This window comes from Medicago sativa, chromosome 6 (assembly GCF_051527215.1).
Source record: "Medicago sativa cultivar Bolivia chromosome 6, Bolivia_mono, whole genome shotgun sequence".
Lineage (NCBI taxonomy): Eukaryota > Viridiplantae > Streptophyta > Magnoliopsida > Fabales > Fabaceae > Medicago > Medicago sativa.
In genome coordinates, this window is record NC_140754.1 from 87,571,916 (window position 1) to 87,599,584 (window position 27,669).

Below are 27,669 nucleotides of genomic sequence, written 5' to 3' on the forward strand. Positions count from 1 at the left end.
TGCCTTTTGTGAGTGTAAAGTCGAGCACTCATGCAATTAGGTGATCTGTGAACATCTGATCAAGATCATACAATTTAAAAAAAAAGCATATTTTTATTTTCTGAAAATTCAAAATTAACAACTTTAAATTTGGACCATTCGATCTCAAACAGACTGTTTCAGATGGCTTACCGCATGAGTGCATATTTTTATGGCATATGGTACTGTTCATTGAATATAATATGGTCAACGACTTATGGTTAGTTCAGTTTTGTATGTGGTTAATAAGTTTTTCTTTTTATGAATGTTATTAAGTTTTTGATCCCTTTTGCTAAAAAAAAACATTCTGATTCCTAGCAAAATGGATTTTGGTAGTTAAATTTAGGTTCTCCGAACAATTCGTCTCAGAACAATTCATTAGGAATTGAACTTAGGTTTTTCACACAATTTCTCTCAATTCGTCTTGGGAGCTATTAACCATTTGAGCTCGATCATTTGTTTAAAAAAAGTACTTCCTTCGTCCCAAATTAAAAACCACTACAAAAAATTGTTTTTCCCTAAATATAAGATCTTCTACAAATTATTTTTAGATCATTTATTACTTTTTTTTTTTTTAAATTATACTCCTCATTCATACCGCTAATTGTCTTGGAATATGAAAATCAACATTCAATGCATTTATACAGAAAGGGAAATTTAATAGTAGTAATTTTTTGTTTACAGAAAAGCGCAATTTAATAATAATTACACACTCTTATAAATTTGTTATTCTAACAACTTTTTTTAATACATTCTCTCAAAAAAAAACTACTTTTTTTAATACATTCTCTCAAAAAAAAACTGTTTTTAATACACGTGATTTTGTAAAATACTCCTACATTAAAGGACATAAATAGTACTCTCTCTATTCCTTTTTTAGGTGTAGTTTCAGAATATTAACATCAACATTATGAAGTATATTTTTGCACATTTTCTTCCTATTATACCCTCATTTTAGAATATTAACATCAAAATAGCGAAGTTTATTTTTGCACATTTTTTTCTATTATGCCCTCATTTTAATCCACCAATATATTCCTATTTTCAAACGTTAGCTTAATAAAAATAGCGAAAAGGCGGGCACATGCGTGTCCGTCTTTTCGCTAGTTTATTATAACTCAAATTGTACTGAAAAAATTATGTAAACAGCAACAAAAGGAAAATAAATAAGAACATACATACCCTGTCTTCCATTTGTAAACGATACCAGATAAATTAGCCAATTGATTCAAAGCATTCTCCCATTCCTGCAACTTATCTTCGCTATACCAATTGCTCGCTTTATGTTTAGCCATTGCTTCTCCATAACTCTCTTCCAACCATCTCACATTTGAAGGTTCAACTTCATAAAAGATTGGCCAAACAAATCGACATCTTCCCTTTATGCATTTAAGGATGTGACAAAGTTCGTCTAAACAAAAGGCTGAAGTTGCATAATCCGGAGAGAGAACAACGGTGACCGCCTTTGATTTTTCAATAGCTTCTAAAAGTGATTCCTCGAGATTGTTCCCTTTGTAAATCTCCATGTCATCCTGTTGTTTTTTTTTGGATTTCCAAACTGTTGTATTTGGATATCCAAATTTTATTATCCACCGAAGTTGTTACTAGGTTGAGTCACGACAAGGTCGCTCTCTTTAAGACTTTTCGTGGCACTGCCCAAAATTGCGCAAGACAGACTATCAACCACGCTGCCTCCATGATAAAACAAGCTCAGCTACAACTGTGCGGTTAACTACTGCACTGTAGAAAACCGTTCGAGATATACACACTCAAATATGGTACTAAGACCACTCTTTAATACTGAAACCAATTTAATATGGTATTATTACCATTCTATTATGGTGCTAAGACCACTCAAATATGGTGTTTCCACCATTCTAACCTTTAGGTTCTCCAAACTATCAATATGGTACTATGACCACTCAAATATGGTGTTACCACCATTTCTCCTCAAATAGAAAAAATATTGATATAATATTTATATACTGTTAAGATCATTCTTGATTACGACGGGACATTGTTATTCCAAATAAGGACTATGATCTTAAAAGTACTATTTATTCCGAAGGGACGTATATTACCGAAGGGACTATGTTTTTAAGACCTTTCTTAATTCCGAAGGGACATTATACCGAATAGGGACTAAGGTCTTAAGAACACTCTTAATTCTGAAGGGACAGAAAAAGGAGATGAGGAGAAGAATAGCTCGTTAACACAAGCTGGAGGGAGAAGAGAGAAAAAGTTCCCGACAACTGAATGAAACTATTTGATGTGTTTTTTTGAACTGAGTGGAGTCCTCTATTCCTATATAGATTCTGTAACTGTTTTAGCAAAAATTGCAACAACAATTACTCTAATGGATAAGATTAAAATGGAGTTTATCCATTAATCAGTTCAACAACAGTTGTGGATAGGATCAAAAGAAACAAATCCACAAAAATGGAGGAAACAAACTATTGTATTTGAATGAAGGAAATATAAGAAATTTAATTAAATTCTTCTTCTTATCGCAACCACCATAAACTAAATTTATGGGAAGTGATATTCACGAATAAAAATAATAATTACTATTATTTTTATTATTATCAAGTATTTAAAATTAAATACCGCAATTTAAACACAACTAATGTGTGTGTTCAATTTTATGTGGGACCCCACACTCTATTTTATCAATTCAAACAACATTAGATCAAAGTATAATTACTTTGTGTTTAATCTTCCAATTTTTCTTCCAACATCACACCAATGTTCCAACAATCCTCCACTTGAATTTAAAAAATGGTTTCAATAATAACGCCAAAACGTTTCTATAAGGATGCTAATAAACAAAGGTGTCGCCCCTAACTTGAACCTTTGCATAACGGATAATATTCCTATTTACAAGAGTTGCTTACAACATTGAACTCTATCTCATACATAGAACCCACACACAAACTTTTCTTAAGGTGTATTCTAAAAGCCCGTGCGTTTATGGCCCTGCACGTCTATCCCGTTTTTAACAAACGCTCTAGGTATCCTTCCCCGAATACCATAGGAACCGGCCTCTATTCCACATTCGTATATGGTGAGTCTATCAAGAGTACTCCTGTAGCTATGTACTCCACTCAACATAGAGTATAGATCTCATTAAGAGTTTCTATTATCTCATCCTTCTATCACTGCAGGAATCATGATTTCTTACTTTTGTCATAGCATGTTCTATCACTTGTGACTTGTTATTACCCATTGAACCTATTTCTTGGGATCTCCAGTCATTTAGGCCGGGTTACCATCATTTGTGACCTTTGGGCATTAGTCCCATCCTATTGGATATGTTTAGGACTTTCTTTCTAGTAATTCCTTTCGTCAAAGGATCAACTGATTCTTCATCAGTAGATGCACGATATACTTTAACCGTTCCTTTAGAGCTCTCTAATTATTATGTGTTCGTGCCTTAATTATCATCTCTTACCATTGTGGTAACGATTCTCATTTTTGTAATAACTGCAGACTATCACAATAAATTAACACTTCGGACAACGGTTTCACCCACTAAGGGTTCTCAGCTAGAAAGTATCTTATCAACTTGCTTCTTCACTAGTTTTCTCTAGTGTTCTCATCCCAGATACATTCCATAGCTGAATCAATATCGTTTGTTTCAACAAACAACTCCTACAGTGATGCTCAATGTGCAGTCACTGGTCACTTTAAGACTCATCTGAAGGATGTTATATTTTGTATCTTGTACCATTCAAGTACAATAGGTTACTCCTCATGATTTAATCTTAGAGTCATAGTCTTCTTAAGGCACCTCATGACTCTTTCAATAGCATGGCAATGCTTCTCAGTCGTCTACTAGTAAACTTGCATAAGAGTTTCACGACATCAGCAATGTCGGGTCTAATACATTCAGTGGCTTACCTAAGGACTGCCAATGATGCTCGCATATTCTGTTTGTTTAACTCCATCTCAAGTGTTCTTACACTTGGATCATAATATATGCTTGCAAGTTTACGCTCAAATAATATTTCCTTAAGATATTCTCAACTTTATGAGTTTCATAAAAAAGGTTCCCTTTTTTGATCTAGTAATCTTAAAACCAAGAATTACTTCACCTTTGTCTAGGTCTTTCTTATCAATGTTGTTGATAAACAATGATTTCACATAATTCATAACATGAATCTATAAACCAAAAATGAGCAAGTCGTCTTCATAGAGACATATGATTGTGCAAATATTATTTGTCACTTTCATTCACTTTATACTCATTCGATAACATTAGAATGTCAAATTTTTCATGTCATTCCTTCAGAGTTTATTTTAGACCTCACAAAGAATTATCTAACTTACATACCTTGTTTTCCTGTCCATGAATCGCAAAAAATTTCAGGTTGTTCCATATAGATTTCTTCTTCTAGTTCCCCATAAAAAAGGCAACTTTCACATCTATTTGGTGTACTATCAAGTTATGAACGGCGACTAAAGGGACAAGTACTCTTATGGATATGATTCTAGTGACTGGTGAATGAGTATCGAAGAGGTCTATATTTTTCTCATTTTCTAAAACCTTTGACTACAAAGAGAGTCTTGCATTCATTAACCGTCCCATCATGTTTTAGTTTCATTCAAATACAACCGATTAGTTTTGCAACTATAAGGCTGTTTTATCTTGGTTTTCGGGTGTCAAACATTGATTACGTTTGAACCTTTCTAACTGGTGATATATTATTTTTTCTTGGGAAGGGAAAAAGTAAGCAAAACCCTTGAGAATCGAGGTCCGGGAGTTGTTTTCGCTACGGGAAGGTGTTAGGCACCCATAACGACTATAGTATCCTATAGGAACCGTCTTTAATTTCTACGCGCGCGCTTTATTTTTAAATGCTAATTTTGAAAGAAAATATTAAGCCTAAGAGTTTTTCTAAGTGAAGAATTGGAGGGAGAAGAATGTTTTTGGATTTTTATTTTAGTTGAATTGAAGGAATTTTGTTCCTTGCCTACGTACCCGATTAAGGGATCAAATCCACCGTAGTTCTCTTCCAAAAATGTTTTTTTTGTTTTTGTTGGTTGATTTTAAGTTTGAAAATTGGATTTTGAAGAATGAGAGAGAGAGGCCTCAAGGGCATGAGATTTATGAAATTGTGAGGTTGAATTAGTCATTTGCAAAATGTGGTCTAAACATGATTAGAGTTCATTGAAATTTGATTAAGAAAATAAAGGGAAAATTACAATGGGATTTTGATCCCAAGGTTTATTATGAAAAAGAGTTTGAATGATGTTGTTCACATTTCTTGGAAAATTGATTTTTCTAAGTATAAAGCCTAAACATTCATCTAAACATACAATCCTAACCATACATCTAAACATGCATATTCTAGCTATATCTAAAGTGGTGTGTGTGCATGTGTCGGTGCTTGTGTCGGTGTACATCATTAGAGTCCATTGTCCTTTACATCATACCCTAGATACATTCTATGGCCTCTTTGCCAAGAAATTAAAAGTGCATAAAGGAAAATATTACAAAACTCTTAAGTATTTACATTCTAATTTTTGCATGAATTGTAAATTGCAAGAAAATTAAACTAGAATATGAAACGAGATGAGCTTGCATGAAACATGAAATAAAAGGGGTTAGTAGCACAAATGATATAATAGCAAAAAATGAAGCAAGTAAAGCAAGCAAGAACACATTGAAACTTGACACTTTTTAGACATTTTGAAAGGGCAAAATCATAGAAACAATAAGGCAATGGCATAGAAATAACCAAGGGATTATGAGCATATATTTTGACACACTTTGAAACCGAGGATTTACCAAGAGCAAAAGAAAGATTAAAATGCAAGAAATTGACGTAACCACATGCTTAAAATAGATCATTATGAATCTTGTAAAATATCAATCCAATGACCTAACATCATAGCCAAATTTTCAATCATGATGCAAGAATCAAAAGGACTAATATCTCACAAAATTCACAATGATTCCCATGAGCGTAGTCATCACATTTATTCCCACATTTTTTATCAAGATCCAAGTGCAAATTTAACAAACAAACAAAAATAAAACTCACATACATTTTTTATGTTTTGGAGGTAAAATTTAATATGCACAAATTCAAGAAACACACAAGAAAAAGAACTATGCAAAAAAACATGATTAATTTGGAGTTTTTTTCTCAACACTTTAACAAAAATGAAAATCAATGGATTGACAAAGAAATCAATATATCTTCACATATTTTTTAGATCCAAATTAATCATGTGTCAATGCTGAAATAATTAGAATCAACGAGACACAAACATCGCAATTTTTAGGAAAAGAAACTAGTCCAAGATTCAATCAAGCAGGGGGGGTGCAGCAAGCATTGTAAGAGTGTATTAGCAAAAACATAGTGAAATAACAGAAATGTAAATGCAGCAGCCTGGGCTTTGCAGAATCCAGTTATGGGATATGGGTTCATGTGTAGTGAAACGGGTCAAACCATGGGTCATGGGTCAAAGAATTACATACCTCCTTCTTCTCTTCTTTCCCGTCAACAACACCACAAAGTCCTCTTTGTTACACTTCAAAAATCTGAGTCACGAATGGACCAAATCCGACGAATCCGAATCCGCTAATCCTTTATTTCCCGCCGCTAATTCTCTCACTCCATTCCATTCCTTCAATCGCCGTCGTTTTGGGTGATGAAGTAGACGACGTCACAACTGTTATTATTATCGCAAGATCCGCTTGAAAACTTCTTCTCCGGCCACCATAACTTCCTTCGGTTTCTGTTCCAACAACTTTTTCCGGCGGAGGAGGATGAAAGGATGTTGCTGATTGAGAATCTGACAGTACCGACTAAGTGATCACGAAAAGTACCGACGGCGTAGATTGCAACTTCACGGGGGAAAAATTCCTTCGTTACGACTTCGTTTGCGTTTGGACCTCCCATTTCCAGAATAACGAAACTCAGAGTGAAATCGTGCGTGGAACACGAGTCTTCGTCACCGTCTGTATTGATGATCCTGGAATTCGATGTTCCTGATTCATCCACTGTTTGCGAAAAGTTCCGGCGAGAATGGATCAATAATCCGATCAGAACAATTGAGTCGAACAAGAGATGTTACGTGAGCAAAACAGTTGAAGAAGAAAAAGAATCAAAGTATACAACAGAATCACGGAGCTGTTGAGTTCCTCAATTGATCGTCGGCGATGAGATGGACGTCGCCGGAGAAAGTGAAAGCATCGCCGGAGAAGAGTATTTTGGTGTTTGGACGATTCTGTTGTGGTTAATTAGGGTGGTTGTAGGTGGTTAAAGTGGTAGGGAAAGTTGGTTATGGTGGTTGTGGAGTTATGGTTAGGGTGGTTGTGGAGTTAGTTAGGGAGGAGGAAAAGTTAGTTAGAGGTGGTGGAAGTGGTGGAGGAAAGTTGTTAGAAGAGAGGGAAAAATGGAGAGAATAATTATGAAGTTTATGATTTTTTTGTGGAGTTTTTTGTGAAAATGATTAGTTGTTGAATGAACCTTGACCAACTTTGACCTATTTATAGGTGATGTATGAAGCCTTGGACCAATTGGAATGGGACATGTGGCACTGGACTCTAACAAACTTAAAAGGGATTAAAATGTAAATAACAAAAGTACAAGGACCGAAACGAAAATTAAAACTAAAATTGAATTGAAAAAGTAAATTGAAAATTAACGTAAAACGAGACGATTAAAATCAAAAAAGCAGATTAAAATGAAACAGAAATATTATGTGAAATGACCAAAATGCCCCTAGGGGCTTAAAACGACTAAAATGACTCAGATGAAATTTTAAAATGGATTTTTGGACAGGAAATTAAAGCAAAAGTTTATTTAAACCAATTTGAAAGACTCAGAGACAATTTTTAAGACTTGAACAGAGCTTTGACACATGAAAAGACCAAAATGCCCCTAGGGGCAAAAGTGACTCAAAATGACTTCAAATGCAATTTTTTTGAAATGGGTTTTGACACAGAATGAAACAAAGACTTATTCAAACCACTTGAAAAGACTCAAACAAAATTTTAAAAGACTGAAAGAACTTTTGACATAGGAAATGACTAAAATGCCCTTTTTCATGAATTTTGCAAATAACATTGAAATAAAATGCAGAGAAAGATGCAATTGATCAGAGACATATCAAATGACTTATAATGCAAGAAAAGAAGAATTGAACAAGTATTTTTAGGTCCAAAATTAGGGTATAACAGCTGCCCCTATTTAAGTTTCTTTGTCCGGAGAGTCAAGAGACGAAGTCTTAGGGTTGACGGGACGAAGATACTTAAATATTAACATTTGCACTGCTTTTGGGCATAAAAATACACTTTCCGATTTTCAAACAAACACGAATGCCATGCAACATTTCATTTATGAATGCAAGACAATCGAACCGGAATCTACGGGCTGTGTCACACCACCAAGGGATTTATAGACATTAAGGTAGAAAGAACGGGCAACAAATAGACAGGTACAAGCTGTTCTTTGGATCGAACTTGCCACTTGACCGAAAGATACAAACAAGAGATGGGTACAAGCTGTTCTTTGGATCGAACTTGCCACTTGACCGAGAGAATACAAACAAAAGATAGGTACAAGCTGTTCTTTGGATCGAACTTGCCACTTGACCAAGGAAACACAAATAGGAAATGAATACAAGCTGTTCTTTGCCACTTGATCGGAGATACAAACAAAGGGTAGATACAAGCTGTTCTGATCGAACCTGCCACTTGATCAATACCACAACATGTAAGTAGGTGCAAACTGTTCTTTGGATCGAACTTGCCGTTTGACCGGAAACAAAACATAAGCAAAGGGTACAAACTGTTCTTTGGATCGAACTTGCCGTTTGACCGGAAACATAGACATATAAGCAGGTACAAGTGGTTCTTTTTGGGTTGAACCTTGCACTTGACCAGTAACAAGATACAAATTGAAAGTCTGGTTTAACAAGATACCAATTGAGGGTAAATTGTTATTGACTTGATTTGAAAATAGACATGACCATTTTTGTTGGCCCAAAAGTAAATTGACATTGATTTGAATTGCATTGAAAGTTGAATTTGACATTGACATTGATATTGGCTTGGAAATTGAAATTGACATTGACATTGACATTGGCATTGACATTGACATTGACATGGAAATTGAAATTGACATTGACATTGACATTGGCATTGACATTGACATTGACATTGACATTGGCATTTGATATTGACATTTGACATTGACATTGACATTGAAATTGACATTGACATCGACATTGGATATTGACATTGGCATTTGACATTAACATTGACATTTGACATTTGACATTGACATTAACATTGACATTGACATTGGCATTTGACATTGACATTTGACATTGACATTGACATTAACATTGACATTTGACGTTTGACATTGACATTAACATTGACATTGACATTGGCATTTGACATTTACATTTGACATTGACATTGACATTAACATTGACATTTGACGTTTGACATTGACATTAACATTGACATTGACATTGGCATTTGCCGTTGACATTTGACATTGACATTGACATTGAATTTGACAGCTGACAGTTGGATATGCAACATGTATGCATGGTATAGCAAGATTATTGGATGTATGAGCACATAAAATGCATGATTATGCATGTATGAATGCTTGAAAATGCATGATTGGTTGGCAATTTGGCAGAGAAGTTTCACAAAGGCAGACAAGACATTGGAAGATTGGGCACGTAGTGGCTCGTGCTGCAACATATTCACAGGGGAAAAACCTCTTTGGGGAGACCGTCGTTGCGAGACGTATCAAAACCATGGCTGAGGGCAATAAGACTTGTAAAGGAGGACCTTTGGAAGGTTCTTGGATACAGGTCGCCGTTGCTAGGCGTGTCAATGCTGGGTAAACATTGGATGTTCGTATCTGTGGTCAATGCTTTTTCAATATTTCATTCTTTCATTTTTTCATTTTCAAACCCCATTTTTTCCTGAACCGCCCTTTCGGGTTTTCGATTCACCGGGGAGTAAAGATTCTTTTCATTGCCCCATTTTTGCCTGAATTGCCTTCATAGGTTGTCAATCAGCGGGGTGCTCATTTTTGCCTAAGCCGCCCTTTCGGGTTTTCAACTTAGCGAGCTCTTTATTTGTATTTTTTCATTTTTTTCATTTTCATTCTGTTTTTTTCATTCTTGCCATTAACCACAGATCATCCTGGGGAGTAACCTGCTTGTAACATGTATTGAAATAGACATTGACACTCATTCATTCATGCATGTCTCATTGAAATGTACCATATTGCTCAGGTTTGCTTTCAAAATAGACAGGAAAAGATGTTTCAATTTTCAAAAATGTTTGTTTCAGACATTGACATCATCAAATGGAAAAGGAATATTTTGTATAAAGCATTGAAAGTAGAAAGAAAACAGAATTTCAAACAGTAGAAAGGCTCAAATTGATGTAGAAGAGTGAGAATCAGCCAAAGGCATGACTTCACGGACTTACAAAGCTTGGAAAATGGTAATTTTATTGGTTGGTGATACATTGAAGACGATGACCGCTACATTTCATAGAAATTTTGAATTCACAAGTACAGAAGCCTCTGATGAAGAAGATCATTGACAGTTGTAGATGCCCCAAGGGGTGATGGTAATTTGCCAGATATAGTTACTTGTCTTTTATTGTCAACCTCATTTTTGCATGAACCGCCCTTTCGGGTTTTCGGCTCATCGAGGCGCTCATTCTTGCCTGAGTTGCGTACAATCTCAGCGAGCTCTTTCATATTCATTTTTTTTTTGTGTCCCTAACTTTTGCCTGGATCGCCCTTTCGGGTTTTCGATCCACCGGGAAGCGCATTTTTGCCTAGGCCGCCCTTTCGGGTTTTCGACCTACCACGCTGTTCTTTTCTTTTTAGACAAAGTATTTCTTGACTATATCGGCATTAATAGGATTTGGGAGTTCAACACCATCCATGTGTGTAAGAATCAAAGCACCACCAGAGAAAGCCTTCTTGACAACATAAGGACCTTCATAGTTAGGTGTCCACTTGCCCCTTGGGTCGGGTTGCTGGCTTATCTTCTTTTCAATACAAGTTCGCCTTCCTTGAATTCTCGAGGACGGACCTTCTTGTCAAAGGCATTCTTCATTCGCACTTGATACAACTGTCCATGAGCCATAGCATCCATACGTTTCTCTTCAATCAAATTCAATTGGTCGTACCGACTTTGACACCATTCAGCCTCAGTTAATTTTGCTTCCATGATCACTCGAAGAGATGGAATCTCCACTTCCAGAGGGAGAACCGCTTCCATGCCATATACAAGGGAGAAAGGAGTTGCCCCGGTTGAGCTGCGCACTGTAGTACGGTAACCATGCAGGGCAAAAGGTAACATTTCATGCCAGTCTTTGTAAGTAGTGACAATCTTCTGAACAATCTTCTTGATGTTCTTGTTAGCGGCCTCAACTGCACCATTCATCTGAGGTCTATAAGGAGAAGAGTTGTGATGTTCGATTTTGAATTCTTCACATAAAGCTTGCACCATGATATTGTTCAGATTGGAACCATTGTCAGTGATGATTTTGTTGGGAACACCATATCGACAGATGATGTTATTCTTGATAAACTTGACAACCACTTGCTTGGTCACATTTGCATAGGAAGCAGCTTCAACCCACTTGGTGAGATAATCAATTGCCACTAGAACGAAACGATGTCCATTGGAAGCTTTTGGTTCAATCCTTCCGATCATGTCAATGCCCCACATAGAGAAAGGCCACGGGGAAGAGATAACATTGAGAGCATGTGGAGGCACATGAATCTTGTCAGCATAAATTTGACACTTGTGGCATCTTTTAGCATGTTTGTGGCAGTCACGCTCCATAGTTATCCAGTAATAACCGGCTCTTAACAGTTTCCTTGACATGGTGTGACCCGAAGCATGGGTCTCGAAAGTACCATCATGTACATCATGCATCAACTTCTCAGCTTCTTGTTTGTCAACACATCTCAGCAAGACCATGTCATAATTCCTTTTGTACAGGATTTCTCCGTCCAGAAGGAATTTGCTAGCCCATCGTCTCAAGGTCTTTTTATCCCTGTTGGAAACACCAGGCGGATATTCATGATTTTGCAAGAATTTTTTGATGTTGTAATACCAAGGCTTTTTGTCATTCACATCTTTATCAGCTTGATCTGTCATATTTTCAATAGTAAACACATGAGCGGGTCTATCAAGACGCTGCACCTTGATTACGGGCACGTCATTCCAATGATTCACACGAAACATGGAAGACAAAGTAGCAAGAGCATCAGCCATCTGGTTTTCATCCCGAGGGATGTGGTGCAGCTCAACCTTGGTAAAGTATGTCAACAGACGTCTTGCATAGTCACGGTACGGGATCAGCTTCTCATGCTGAGTCTCCCATTCACCCTTTATCTGATTAATAACAAGTGTGGAATGTCCGTAGATGTCAAGGTGCTTAATTCTCAGATCAAGGGCTTCTTCAATGCCCAAGATGCATGCTTCATATTCAGCTATGTTGTTTGTGCATTCAAAAGTTATTCGAGCAGTGAAAGGAATGTGGTGCCCCTGCGGAGTTACAATGATGTCCCCAATTCCTTTACCATAAGCATTAACAGCACCATCAAACACCAATCCCCACTTGCTATTGGGATCCGGCCCTTCATTGATCAGTGGCTCTTCACAGTCCTTTGCTTTCAGATACATAATCTCTTCATCAGGGAAATCAAACTTAATTGGCTGGTAATCATCAAGAGGTTGACAAGCAAGATGCTCAGCAAGGACACTTCCTTTGATTGCTTTCTGAGCTTTGTACACAATATCATATTCAGACAACAACATTTGCCAACGTGCAATCTTCCCAGTAACAGCAGGCTTCCCGAAGATGTACTTGATTGGATCCATTCGGGATATCAACCAAGTTGTATGATTCACCATATAGTGACGCAGGCGTTTGGCAGCCCAAGCTAAAGCACAACAAGTCTTTTCAAGCATTGTATACCGAGTCTCACAGTCGGTAAACTTCTTGCTCAGATAGTAGATAGCATGCTCTTTCTTACCAGTCTCATCTTGTTGACCGAGAACACATCCCACTGAATCATCTAATACTGACAGATACATAATCAAAGGCCTTCCTTCCACTGGTGGGACAAGGATAGGTGGTTCCAACAGGTATTCTTTAATGCTATCAAAAGCTTCCTGGCATTCATCATTCCATACAACAGGCTGATTCTTTCTGAGCAATTTGAAAATTGGTCCACAGGTAGTAGTCATGTGAGATATAAATCTTGAAATATAATTCAGACGTCCGAGGAAACTTCTGACTTGCTTTTCAGTTTGAGGGGCCAGCATCTCTCTGATGGCTCGGACTTTGTCAGGATCAACTTCAATGCCTCTCTGGCTGACAATGAAGCCTAGCAATTTCCCAGATCTTACACCGAATGTGCACTTGTTAGGATTCAATCGCAGCTTGTACTTTCTCAATCTTTCAAACATCTTTTTCAAATACACAACATGCTGCTCCTCATCACTTGACTTCACAATCATATCATCAACATATACTTCAATCTCTTTGTGAATCATATCACGAAATAGAGTTGTCATACCTCTTTGGTAGGTAGCACCGGCATTTATCAAGCCAAACGACATCACTTTATAACAGAACGTTCCCCACGGAGTGATGAAGGACGTCTTTTCTCTATCTTCAGGAGACATTCGTATCTGATTATAACCAGAGAAACCATCCATAAAGGAGAACACTTTGGATTGAGCAGTACTGTCAACAAGCACATCAATATGAGGCAATGGGAAGTTATCTTTTGGACTGGCTTTATTCAAATCTCTGTAATCAACACACATTCGAACTTTCCCATCCTTCTTTGGTACTGGTACGATGTTGGCAATCCACTCAGGGTATTCAGCTGTCATGAGGAAGCCCGCATCAATTTGCTTTTGCACCTCAGCCTTGATTTTAAGAGCCATGTCTGGACTAGACCTTCTCAGTTTCTGTTAGACAGGAGGACATTCAGGCCTTATCGGTATCCGATGTTCCACAATCTTGGGATCTAGACCCGGCATATCTTCATAGGACCATGCAAAGACATCTGGATAATCATGGAGAAGCTGAGTGATCTTCTTTTTCACTTCTGGCTCAAGTGCTACACCAATCTTGATCTCTCGCTTGTTCTCTTCAGTACCCAGGTTGATAAGCTCAATTTCTTCCTGGTGAGGCTGAATGGCTCTTCTTTCTTGCTCAAGCAGTCGAGTGATCTCATACGGTATCTCTTCATCATCTTCCTCATCTTCAGCTTCATATACAGGGAATTCAAAATTTGGAGGAACCATAGGGTCACTGTGTTCAACGGGTTTATTATGGTTCAATCTGCATAATATGATTGGGATGATTTTAGAAAAAGTTTTTTCATGCAGATTTTTAAAATTAATAAGAAAATACAGATGTTTTGGTTTTTTCTGGCATTACCATTATTTCCAAGAAAAAGGCACTAAAAAGTAAAAAACAAAGAGTCGTGAGAAAGACGACAACTTTTTATTAATAACGGCAATGCCGAAACAAACATGCCCTTACAATGATATCACTTTCGCCTTGGGCAGAGCGAAAGGATTGTTATTTTGAAAACAAAGAAAAACATGAGCAACAAAACACATTACATGGAAGCATGCATGACTAAAGGAACATCAATGGCCTCCCAATTTCTCACAGTGCCTCCTGGTACAACAAATGTAGGCACATAACTACTCTCAGCAGCATCTTCGGCAATAGCATTGATAAACCCAGCACTGTAGAAAGTTCCTATTGAAACGCCTGAGGTCGGGGAGAATCCAAGGCCCTCTTTGCGCTTGTTTTCCAAAATCTGTATTACTTTGCCCCATCCAGCAGCTTGTCCTTCTTGAACAGCCTTCTGGGCGTCTTTCAATGAAGCCATGCTAGCACTAGTCCTCCGGGGTTCTACACCTTCAACAGTCAAGCCTTGAAATGACGTCCCTTCAGCGGACCCTGCTTCAATACAAGAGAAAGATGACACTTGGCTAACCAGATATGCTTCTTCACCATGTACAGTGACAATCTTACCATTCCTCACAAACTTGAGTTTCTGATGTAGAGTAGAAGTTACTTCCCCAGCGTCGTGAATCCACGGCCTTCCGAGGAGACAACTGTAAGAAGCATTGATGTCCATGACCTGGAAAGTAATTTGAAATGTCTCAGGACCAATGGTAATTGGCAAGTCTACTTCCCCAAGAACATCCTTGCGAGATTCGTCGAAAGCCTTAACCAAATAGCTGCTTCCCCTCAGAGAAATTTCATGACGACTCAACTGTCTCAATGTAGACTCGGGCATTACATTTAAAGATGATCCAGTGTCCACCAACACATTGGATATCATGTCAGACTTGCAGTATACTGAGATGTGCAGAGCCAAGTTGTGGTGTTTCCCTGCTTCGGGGAGTTCGTCGTCACCAAATCCCAAGTTATTGCAAGCGGTAATGTTACCCACTATTCCATCGAACTGATCCACAGAGACTTCATGATCAACATATGCTTGCTCAAGTAGTTTCATTAACACTTTCCTGTGAGCTTCTGAGCTCAAGAGCAGGGACAAGCTGGATATCTTTGATGGAGTTTGCAGCAGCTGGTCAACAATTTTATAATCGCTCTTTTTGATGAGCCTCAGAATTTCGTCCAGGTTAGACTTTTCAATGGGCTGGCCCAAGGGGCTGGCATTCTCTTCCTCAAGGTTAGCCATGTTTCTTCTCTTGTACAATCTTGTCTGATGAACTCTATCTGGTTGGTGAATCTTGCGAGCACGAGCCACTTTTCAGACTGCGGCAGAAGAACCAGGAGACAATGAGCACGGGAAGCCATTTGTGACCGATGAATGATGCATATGATGCATGATATGCAAATGCAAAAAGACTCTTTTTTTTTTTTGTCAGAAGACTTGTCAAAGTGGTTGTGAAGAAACACGGTTTTATTTGAAGATCTTAAGCAAAACTAGAAGTTTAGTTGAGATGGTATCACTTGGTGTTCACATCCGTGATGTTCAAAAGATGACTTGTCTAAGTCCTCTGATAAATGCATGGGAAAAAGTTTATGCATGTATGCATGTATGCATGAATGCATGATTATGTTCAAGTTCGGAGAAAACATGGTGGGTTGAAGTTCAAAGTCGAGGAGTCATGGGTGGACACGATGTCCGGTGAAACTAGGGCTTTAGGATAATAGTAACCGGGTTCTAAAAAGGGTTCCCAAGTTGCAACCTCTCCGACATATATCACGGTACCACGAGACGACACTCGCTCCATGATTATCCGTGGAAGGTCTAACTTGAGTGTAGCATCGCGTGACGACTAAAACTCGAGATGACACTCGGGTTAGCCTCCGCACTACGTCCTAAAAAATGGCCATGGATGGGTTTGGTTATCTACGGTTCATAGCGTCATAGAACAATTAGAAGAAAAGTGCCTAAACGCGACAACACGCGCCGACAACATCACCCCCAAAATGCCTTAGCTATGTGGGATTTATCGCATAATCCAAAACACGAGGCAACCCCCGGAATGAATTGTCGATTATATCCCTCCTAAATCCTAAGTTCACTCAGCCCGGGTGCAGGACTTTTGATATTCTCACCCCACACGTTTGCAAGAATTTAAACATTTATTCACATAGGAAACCAAGTAAAAGAAACAAGTAAAAATACAAGCGCAAGCGTGGAAATAAAGACTAGGCGTAACTCTCGAATTCCCCCAGCGGAGTCGCCAGCTGTTTTATCTTGGTTTTCGGGTGCCAAACATTGATTACGTTTGAACCTTTCTAACCGGTGATATCTTATTTTTTCTTGGGAAGGGAAAAAGTAAGCAAAACCCTTGAGAATCGAGGTCCGGGAGTTGTTTTCGCTACGGGAAGGTGTTAGGCACCCATAACGACTATAGTATCCTATAGGAACCGTCTTTAATTTCTACGCGCGCGCTTTATTTTTAAATGCTAATTTTGAAAGAAAATATTAAGCCTAAGAGTTTTTCTAAGTGAAGAATTGGAGGGAGAAGAATGTTTTTGGATTTTTATTTTAGTTGAATTGAAGGAATTTTGTTCCTTGCCTACGTACCCGATTAAGGGATCAAATCCACCGTAGTTCTCTTCCAAAAATGTTTTTTTTGTTTTTGTTGGTTGATTTTAAGTTTGAAAATTGGATTTTGAAGAATGAGAGAGAGAGGCCTCAAGGGCATGAGATTTATGAAATTGTGAGGTTGAATTAGTCATTTGCAAAATGTGGTCTAAACATGATTAGAGTTCATTGAAATTTGATTAAGAAAATAAAGGGAAAATTACAATGGGATTTTGATCCCAAGGTTTATTATGAAAAAGAGTTTGAATGATGTTGTTCACATTTCTTGGAAAATTGATTTTTCTAAGTATAAAGCCTAAACATTCATCTAAACATACAATCCTAACCATACATCTAAACATGCATATTCTAGCTATATCTAAAGTGGTGTGTGTGCATGTGTCGGTGCTTGTGTCGGTGTACATCATTAGAGTCCATTGTCCTTTACATCATACCCTAGATACATTCTATGGCCTCTTTGCCAAGAAATTAAAAGTGCATAAAGGAAAATATTACAAAACTCTTAAGTATTTACATTCTAATTTTTGCATGAATTGTAAATTGCAAGAAAATTAAACTAGAATATGAAACGAGATGAGCTTGCATGAAACATGAAATAAAAGGGGTTAGTAGCACAAATGATATAATAGCAAAAAATGAAGCAAGTAAAGCAAGCAAGAACACATTGAAACTTGACACTTTTTAGACATTTTGAAAGGGCAAAATCATAGAAACAATAAGGCAATGGCATAGAAATAACCAAGGGATTATGAGCATATATTTTGACACACTTTGAAACCGAGGATTTACCAAGAGCAAAAGAAAGATTAAAATGCAAGAAATTGACGTAACCACATGCTTACACTACAACATTTTTTAATATATGCCACACCTTAAAAATCGTAGCTAGAACCAATAAAACCGTGGTCTCAAGCTTAGGCCACGGTTTGGGCACATTTTTTGAAATGTGGTATATGCGTCCGTGGCCTATTCTCTGTGGCCACGGTTTTTTCCTTTGGCCACGAAATTAGAAAATCCGTAGCTTAAGACACAACAATATGGCACGGTTTTTTGGTTTAGTAAAGGGCCAGGGTTTTTTGGATTTGGTATAGGCTGCGCTTCCAAAACTGTGGCCTAAACCTTAGACCACAGATCTAAAACTTGCTTATGGCACGGTTTTCTTTGAATGTTCAAGCTACTAATTTGTAACTGCCATGCCGTAGTTATACATTTATTTTTGTTGGAACATCATTTTTTATTTTTTTGTTGGAAAGAATAGCCAATATAGTTAAATATAACGCTATAGATTTGTAAGCATTGCATCTGCTAATATTGCTTAAAATAAATAAACAATAATTAAAATAAGGGAACATAAATCAACATAATAATTTCTTAAAATATGTCTTTAACAAAGAAAAGACAAATTCGTCTTATCAACATCCTATAACATCCACAAAAAAACAATTCATGATTCATCGATCAAACATAATCACCAAATAACTAAGTCTAAAAAACAACTAAGTTTTCCAAAAAATAAAATACAACCCGTCTTGCATTTCATTAACCTCATTCCGCTTGGTGATAATCAACAGGTCCAAACTGTAAAAAAAAGATTATGTTAGTAAAAAAAAAAAAAATAAAGACATAATAAAGGCACAAATGTTTTTAAATCTAACAAATACATGTATTACCAAGGCTAGTCAATCCATGTAATCAAACAAAGTATCATCAAATTCATAATCATCATTGTCTTCTTCAGTTTCCTTCATAACTTCAACTATTGTTGCAGGAATATCTTCCCTAACCCAATTCAGTTCATTTTCATTACTTGATCATGCTCTCTACAAAGGTAACAATAGTCTTTGTTAAAATAACTCTAAAATATGTTTTGTAGACAAATAAAGGAAAAAACAATAAACTATTATGGTACCTTATGTATGCATCAATTCCATCAGAATCGAACAAAATGTATTGATGAGCTTGGGATTTTGATGTCAAGTCTATTGAAAATGATTTACCATTTTGCTTCCCACCTAAAGGACGACCAATACTTGAAAAGAAATCATTTGAGACAACTTCGCAAGAGTCACTGTTATCATAATTTCTACATCTTCTATTCAGCCTTGTCTTTACATTTTTATGCAAATATCTTGAGCAATAAGTCAAAGCTTCTTCAGCCAAATATCCGTCAGCAATAGAACCTTTTGGATGAGCTCTAGTACGGACATAGCTCTATTAGTCCACTCCTTGTCCATCACTTTACATATCACATCTTTCCTGCCATAAATAATCAGAGAAACCATCAATATTAGCAACCATTTGTGAAGTTGCAGTATATATTCAAACTATGAAAAAAAAGTTCCATAATCTTCATAATGACTATAAGTTCAAAATAAGAACAATGAACTTAAAAAATAATCAGTATGACTATAAGTTGAACATTCAAACAATCTCACAAAATTTGATCTATCACCTCAATGAAGAACAACGAACTTAATCAAATGCACAAAATATTATTCAAAAAAAAAAACTAATTCCATTAGATATATCATTGTTCAATGAATCCTCAAATTCTAGGCTATGTCCATTGGAAAGAAAAAAAGGAACAAAAGGTGAACTTCAAGATGAAAAACGCCATGAAAATCAATCAGACATAGGATAGAAACGCAAAAATTAAAATACACTGCTACCTTGATTGAAGAAGTGCCACTTGTAGATGCTTTAAAACCTTCAATTCTGGAGGCACTCAAAGCAGCATTTATAGCCTCCAAATTCAGCTTTATTGAACCATTTGTTTATTTAATCTAACAATCAGATCCTGCAAAGGAAATGACCAGATGGTTAATTATAACATAGGCCATCAATTAAAAGTATGTAATTAAGGATAAATTGTTTTGTGATTATCAATGAAACTTCGCTTTCTATTGTCCAAGATCCAATGTATGCAAAACATTCAACCAAAGACTATGTACTCAAGCATTAACTTTACTATGTATTCATCATTGTCATGGTGTGTGCCTACAACTAACCAAGCATTAAGAGCACATAATGAAGATATAACTTTACTATGTATTCAAGTAAATTAAAAGTCCTCTGGTTTTGAAGGAGAGGAGGAAATGATTATAGCTTTGCTTTAGAAAACACACCCCTCAAACAAGAGCACTTTGGACTCAATGTTGACAATGCACGTGGCTCATCCTACCATGTTCTAAAAGAATGGAACAACAAGTATAAACTCTAGATAGTTCCAGCATATGAAAAAATAAGAGAACAAAAAAGGACAGATATAATGTTACAATACATAAATGTTGGAATGTATTTAATGTCTGACACCTCTCGTATGAGTGTTGTATAGGTGTCAGACACGGGTCAATGAGTCTTAAAGTAAAGATAAAAATATATTTAGGACACTTGTTAAAGTTATCCAACACGTGTCAGACACCGCAACATGCCTAGTTTTAGAGGTGTCCGTGTTTCATAGATTAAAATGATTTTTTTTAACATGGATTTTATTAATATCTAAAACAAACACTGAATAAAATCCAAAACACACGGATCCTAAATTTATTTTTGAGGAATTTCTATCGTATATGTTTAGGAGTTAATTACATGAGTGGATTCTAAAGTATGTAGAAGCTAAGACTTAGGGGGCTTATTTGAAGTTGTGGTGGGACATGTTATGGACACTCACTAAATGTTACATTACTTATATATATGTCTGAAACAAAGTTAGTTGGCATCCAAAGCACTTTAGGAGAACAATATTCATATTGCAACAAGAATCTCAATTTTGAGCCTCACACATACATAAACAGAGAAAATAAACACAATTAAAAATAAAATAATAAACAACACAAATCTAAAAATCCTTCTACATAGTGATAAACAAAGTCTCAATTAAAAACTCTCACCTGAAAAGTAATTACAAGAATATCAATTCAAATCTTATGAACAATCATCTTTATTTTTTTATTGTTTAAGTTTTTAGCAGAAAAAAATCACTCCTAATCAACAAAAAAAATGATACAATGAGATTATTTGTTTTAGTACCTTATCAACAATCCTAGCTTAGCTAATTCAAAATCAAAATAGCTAACACCCAGGTTTCGTAATCATACATAAAATTAATTTCACAATCTTAGACCTAACAACTTCTATGATTGATATTAAAAGGTCAATAAAAAAGTCTCAATTACGAACCTTATTCCTTAAAAATCATATTCAAAACAAAAATTGAACAACCCTAATTTTTGTTTTCCCCAAATTAAGAATCAAACATAGAGAGAGGGAGAGAGAACCTACCTCTAGAAATTCAACACAACAAGAAACAGTTCCCAGCTTCATTTGCGCGTGTGATTTTGTTGTTGTTAAGGAAGTTCAAAGCAATGAGGAAGGATTGGGTTTGGAGGAATTGAAAGAGGTTTGAAGGATTGGATCTGAGGAAGAGGAAGAGCTTGGTAAAAGTAAGAGACGCCGCTGTCGACTGTCGTCGGAGAGATTCTCGATGAAGAGGTTGGTTCGATGGGTTTGGAGGAATGGGTTTGAGAGAGCGAGAGAAAAGGTTCAGAGAGAGAGATTGGTTTTTTTTTCTGTGAATGGAGAGAGGGTTTGAGAAAGAATATGATATACTTTATTGTTAAAATAATGTTTTATTTCATTTTTTAAAATGATCCAGATCTCAAAATTGAAAAAGTACCTCTCATTTATTTTCATTGCCGCTCAATTGTGGATACCAAAGTATGGCACGGTTTTTATATTTGAAAAAATTGTGGTTTAAAGCATTACAGGGCACGGTTTATTAGAATTGAATAGAGCACAGTTATTGTCGTGGCCTATAATGTAATAGACCACGCTTTTTTGTTAGAAATCATAAAGTGTATTGTATGTACAATTTTTAAGCCACACTTTCAAAAGTCTGGCTTATTCATGTTTTAAGCCATGCTTTTTTAGCTGTGGTCAAGTTAAGTGTGGTCTAAACTCAAAAATGTTGTAGTGTTAAAATAGATCATTATGAATCTTGTAAAATATCAATCCAATGACCTAACATCATAGCCAAATTTTCAATCATGATGCAAGAATCAAAAGGACTAATATCTCACAAAATTCACAATGATTCCCATGAGCGTAGTCATCACATTTATTCCCACATTTTTTATCAAGATCCAAGTGCAAATTTAACAAACAAACAAAAATAAAACTCACATACATTTTTTATGTTTTGGAGGTAAAATTTAATATGCACAAATTCAAGAAACACACAAGAAAAAGAACTATGCAAAAACACATGATTAATTTGGAGTTTTTTTCTCAACACTTTAACAAAAATGAAAATCAATGGATTGACAAAGAAATCAATATATCTTCACATATTTTTTAGATCCAAATTAATCATGTGTCAATGCTGAAATAATTAGAATCAACGAGACACAAACATCGCAATTTTTAGGAAAAGAAACTAGTCCAAGATTCAATCAAGCAGGGGGGGTGCAGCAAGCATTGTAAGAGTGTATTAGCAAAAACATAGTGAAATAACAGAAATGTAAATGCAGCAGCCTGGGCTTTGCAGAATCCAGTTATGGGATGGGTTCATGGGTAGTGAAACGGGTCAAACCATGGGTCATGGGTCAAAGAATTACATACCTCCTTCTTCTCTTCTTTCCCGTCAACAACACCACAAAGTCCTCTTTGTTACACTTCAAAAATCTGAGTCACGAATGGACCAAATCCGACGAATCCGAATCCGCTAATCCTTTATTTCCCGCCGCTAATTCTCTCACTCCATTCCATTCCTTCAATCGCCGTCGTTTTGGGTGATGAAGTAGACGACGTCACAACTGTTATTATTATCGCAAGATCCGCTTGAAAACTTCTTCTCCGGCCACCATAACTTCCTTCGGTTTCTGTTCCAACAACTTTTTCCGGCGGAGGAGGATGAAAGGATGTTGCTGATTGAGAATCTGACAGTACCGACTAAGTGATCACGAAAAGTACCGACGGCGTAGATTGCAACTTCACGGGGGAAAAATTCCTTCGTTACGACTTCGTTTGCGTTTGGACCTCCCATTTCCAGAATAACGAAACTCAGAGTGAAATCGTGCGTGGAACACGAGTCTTCGTCACCGTCTGTATTGATGATCCTGGAATTCGATGTTCCTGATTCATCCACTGTTTGCGAAAAGTTCCGGCGAGAATGGATCAATAATCCGATCAGAACAATTGAGTCGAACAAGAGATGTTACGTGAGCAAAACAGTTGAAGAAGAAAAAGAATCAAAGTATACAACAGAATCACGGAGCTGTTGAGTTCCTCAATTGATCGTCGGCGATGAGATGGACGTCGCCGGAGAAAGTGAAAGCATCGCCGGAGAAGAGTATTTTGGTGTTTGGACGATTCTGTTGTGGTTAATTAGGGTGGTTGTAGGTGGTTAAAGTGGTAGGGAAAGTTGGTTATGGTGGTTGTGGAGTTATGGTTAGGGTGGTTGTGGAGTTAGTTAGGGAGGAGGAAAAGTTAGTTAGAGGTGGTGGAAGTGGTGGAGGAAAGTTGTTAGAAGAGAGGGAAAAATGGAGAGAATAATTATGAAGTTTATGATTTTTTTGTGGAGTTTTTTGTGAAAATGATTAGTTGTTGAATGAACCTTGACCAACTTTGACCTATTTATAGGTGATGTATGAAGCCTTGGACCAATTGGAATGGGACATGTGGCACTGGACTCTAACAAACTTAAAAGGGATTAAAATGTAAATAACAAAAGTACAAGGACCGAAACGAAAATTAAAACTAAAATTGAATTGAAAAAGTAAATTGAAAATTAACGTAAAACGAGACGATTAAAATCAACAAAGCAGATTAAAATGAAACAGAAATATTATGTGAAATGACCAAAATGCCCCTAGGGGCTTAAAACGACTAAAATGACTCAGATGAAATTTTAAAATGGATTTTTGGACAGGAAATTAAAGCAAAAGTTTATTTAAACCAATTTGAAAGACTCAGAGACAATTTTTAAGACTTGAACAGAGCTTTGACACATGAAAAGACCAAAATGCCCCTAGGGGCAAAAGTGACTCAAAATGACTTCAAATGCAATTTTTTTGAAATGGGTTTTGACACAGAATGAAACAAAGACTTATTCAAACCACTTGAAAAGACTCAAACAAAATTTTAAAAGACTGAAAGAACTTTTGACATAGGAAATGACTAAAATGCCCTTTTTCATGAATTTTGCAAATAACATTGAAATAAAATGCAGAGAAAGATGCAATTGATCAGAGATATATCAAATGACTTGTAATGCAAGAAAAGAAGAATTGAACAAGTATTTTTAGGTCCAAAATTAGGGTATAACAAAGGCAAGTCAACCAAGTGTCATATTTTGTTAGACTCTAGAAAATCCATTTCATCGTTTATTGCTTCTTATCATAATTCAGCATCCAATGGGGATATAACTTCTTTAAGGCTTAATGGATCTTCTTCCAATGTATAAACCAAGTTCATACTCTTTAGCAATTTTAGCTTTCTTACCTCCTCGAGGTTCTATAGCATCTGGTATGATGTTTTCATAACTATTTCTGAGTACATGAATGTGATCAGATATAGTGCCCCCACTAATGTTGTGCTTCCACTAGCGCCCCCACTATTCTTTACTTAAAGGGGTAAATATTTACATAGAAATCGACATCTTTTAAATTCTATGATCACTTTAACATTTAGGGCATAAAACCTATATGTTTCGCTATTTAAAACATACCCAATGAATACATATTCATAGGCTCTACTAGTGAGTTCAACTCTCTTAGGGTCCAGAATCCAAATATAGTCCAGACAATCCCAAGTTCAAAAATAAGACAAGTTAGATTGTCTTATCTTCAAAAATTTCTTAATTAGAATTTTTTGTTCTTAGACTTGGGTACTCTATAAATTTCAATTTTCATTTTAAAAATTGAACATATCAAGCATATCAATTTTATTTTTCAAAATTCGCAGTCGTCAATAGATATGATAAAATATCATTTTATTATTTCTAGTTTATGTGTCATCAAGCTAACACATATCATAATTTATTATGTTTAGAGATTCATATTCTCTAAATTCTGATTTATATGAACTTTTGGTTCATATATCTTGACTGCAATAAATAAAATTGTCTAATCATATAACGTTGGAATTTAGTCCAAGTTACTCAAGTTTAAAATTAAATGCTTGTTCACATGATGAATTTTGAGATATCAAATATTAAAATCACACAACTTGTAAAATAGAAGGAGAATTTTAATTTTGAACATCACATCAACAACATAGTCTTTCCCAATAAGAATACATGGTGTACAAGTCACTAGACCTATTCTTATAGGATCATAATCCTAAAATAATTGAGTACTCAAGTTTATATCCGTCTACCAAAAATTTGTGCTCCAATAATAGTTATAATCAATAACTTAAATATATGTTCTTGCTTTAATATACCAAAAGTATATTGGTTAGCTCATATGCCGTACTGAAGCAATTTTTGGGAGAGTAGGCACACGATACTTCTAACATGGTAAACTCAACTACTTCAATTAGAACCGTAGTGTCCTTTTCATTTGTTACTGCACCGTACATAAAATCTCCAATACTTGACAACTAGTTTTATCCTACCGATCAGATGTCTGTTACGCTAAATATTTGTCTTTTTCAATTGTCAAGGATCAAGTGGAAAAATAAGGACGATGCAACAACACTTGTCGGTTCTATTCTCTTAACAGTTAAAGTTATTAATTCACAATGCAATTCTGATTTCAAACAGATTCCAAGTCACATATGTGAATTTTTTAGTGTTGTTGTTTACAACAAGCACTTCGTCGTGTTCAGTCATTAGATGTATTTTTATAGCTTGATTTATCCTTAATGTATGTAGGGACAACTAAACCTCAATAAGTAACTTCTTCGGTAGACATAGCACCACGAAACCGTCTTAAAATTGTTGTTTTTTTTGGATTTCCAAACTGTTGTATTTGGATTTCCAAATTTTATTATCCACCGAAGTTGTTACTAGGTTGAGTCACGACCAGGTCGCTCTCTTTAAGACGTTTCGTGGCACTGCCCAAAATTGTGCAAGACAGACTATCAACCATGCCGCCTCCAGGATAAAACAAGCCCAGCTACAACTGTGCGGTTAACTACTGCACTGTAGAAAACCGTTCGAGATATACACCCTCAAATATGGCACTAAGACCACTCTTTAATACTGAAACCACTTTAATATGGTATTATTACCATTCTATTATGATGTTAAGACCACTCAAATATGGTGTTTCCACCATTCTAACCTTTAGGTTCTCCAAACTATCAATATGGTACTACGACCACTCAAATATGGTGTTACCACCATTTCTCCTCAAATAGAAAAAATATTGATATAATATTTATATACTGTTAAGATCATTCTTGATTCCGAGGGGACATTGTTATTCCAAATAGGGACTACGATCTTAAAAGTACTATTTATTCCGAAGAGACGTATATTACCGAAGGGACTATGTTTTTAAGACCTTTCTTAATTCCTAAGGAACATTATACAGAATAGGGACTAAGGTCTTAAGAACACTCTTAATTCTGAAGGGACAGAAAAGGAGATGAGGAGAAGAATAGCTCGTTAACACAAGCTGGAGGGAGAAGAGAGAAAGAGTTCCCGACAACTCAATGAAACTCTTTGGTGTGTTTTTTTGAACTGAGTGGAGTCCTCTATTTATATAGAGATTCTGTAACTGTTTTAGCAAAAATTGCAACAACAATTACTCTAATGGATAAGAGATCTTTTTTCAATACAGGAGCGGAACAATCAACTTACTATACCAATTGATATTGAACGAATCTTTTGAGTCGTCCATTGTATCATTGCTGGGTCCAACGGAATTCATTGATATAGGAAGAAGCCCTGTCAAATAGACATTTTTTCTTTCGATCATCTTTCGATTGTTAATACGATAGATAAGGATCCCTACTACAAAAAATTTAAAATGGAGTTTATCCATTAATTAGTTCAACAACACTTGTGGATAGGATCAAAAGAAACAAATCCACAAAAGTGGAGGAAACAAACTATTGAATTTGAATGAAGGAAATATAAGAAATTTAATTAAATTCTTATTCTTATCGCAACCACCATAAGCTAAATTTACGGGAAGTGATATTCACGAATAAAAATAATAATTACTATTATTTTTATCATTATCAAGTATTTAAAATTAAATACCGCAATTTAAACACAATTAATGTGTGTGTTCAATTTTATGTGGGACCCCACACTCTATTTTTTCAATTCACACAACATTAGATCAAAGCATAATTACTTTGTGTTTAATCTTCCAATTTTTCTTCCAACATCACACCAATGTTCCAACACATCCCTGAAGGTGCAGATTCCCCTATTATGTAGAGCATTCCAAATATTTCCAGTAAAATCGCGACGTGTATCAGGGCCTCTAAAGCTGAGGAATACATCATATTTGTAACCATCATTTGTGAGGGATGATGAGGATGGTGATGCAGCCAT

The 27,669-nt window shown here is 36.1% G+C and overlaps 1 protein-coding gene across 1 annotated transcript; it reads right to left on the reverse strand.

The window, feature by feature from the left end:
* Positions 1-36: 36 nt before the first annotated feature.
* LOC146917837 (toll/interleukin-1 receptor-like protein) lies at positions 37-27,669 on the reverse strand. Its single transcript, XM_085721951.1, has 3 exons — positions 27,520-27,669; positions 1,201-1,550; positions 37-55 (listed from the first exon to the last, which is right to left on the reverse strand). The coding sequence occupies exons 1-3, from the start codon at positions 27,667-27,669 to the stop codon at positions 37-39; spliced, it is 519 nt and encodes a 172-aa protein (XP_085578077.1).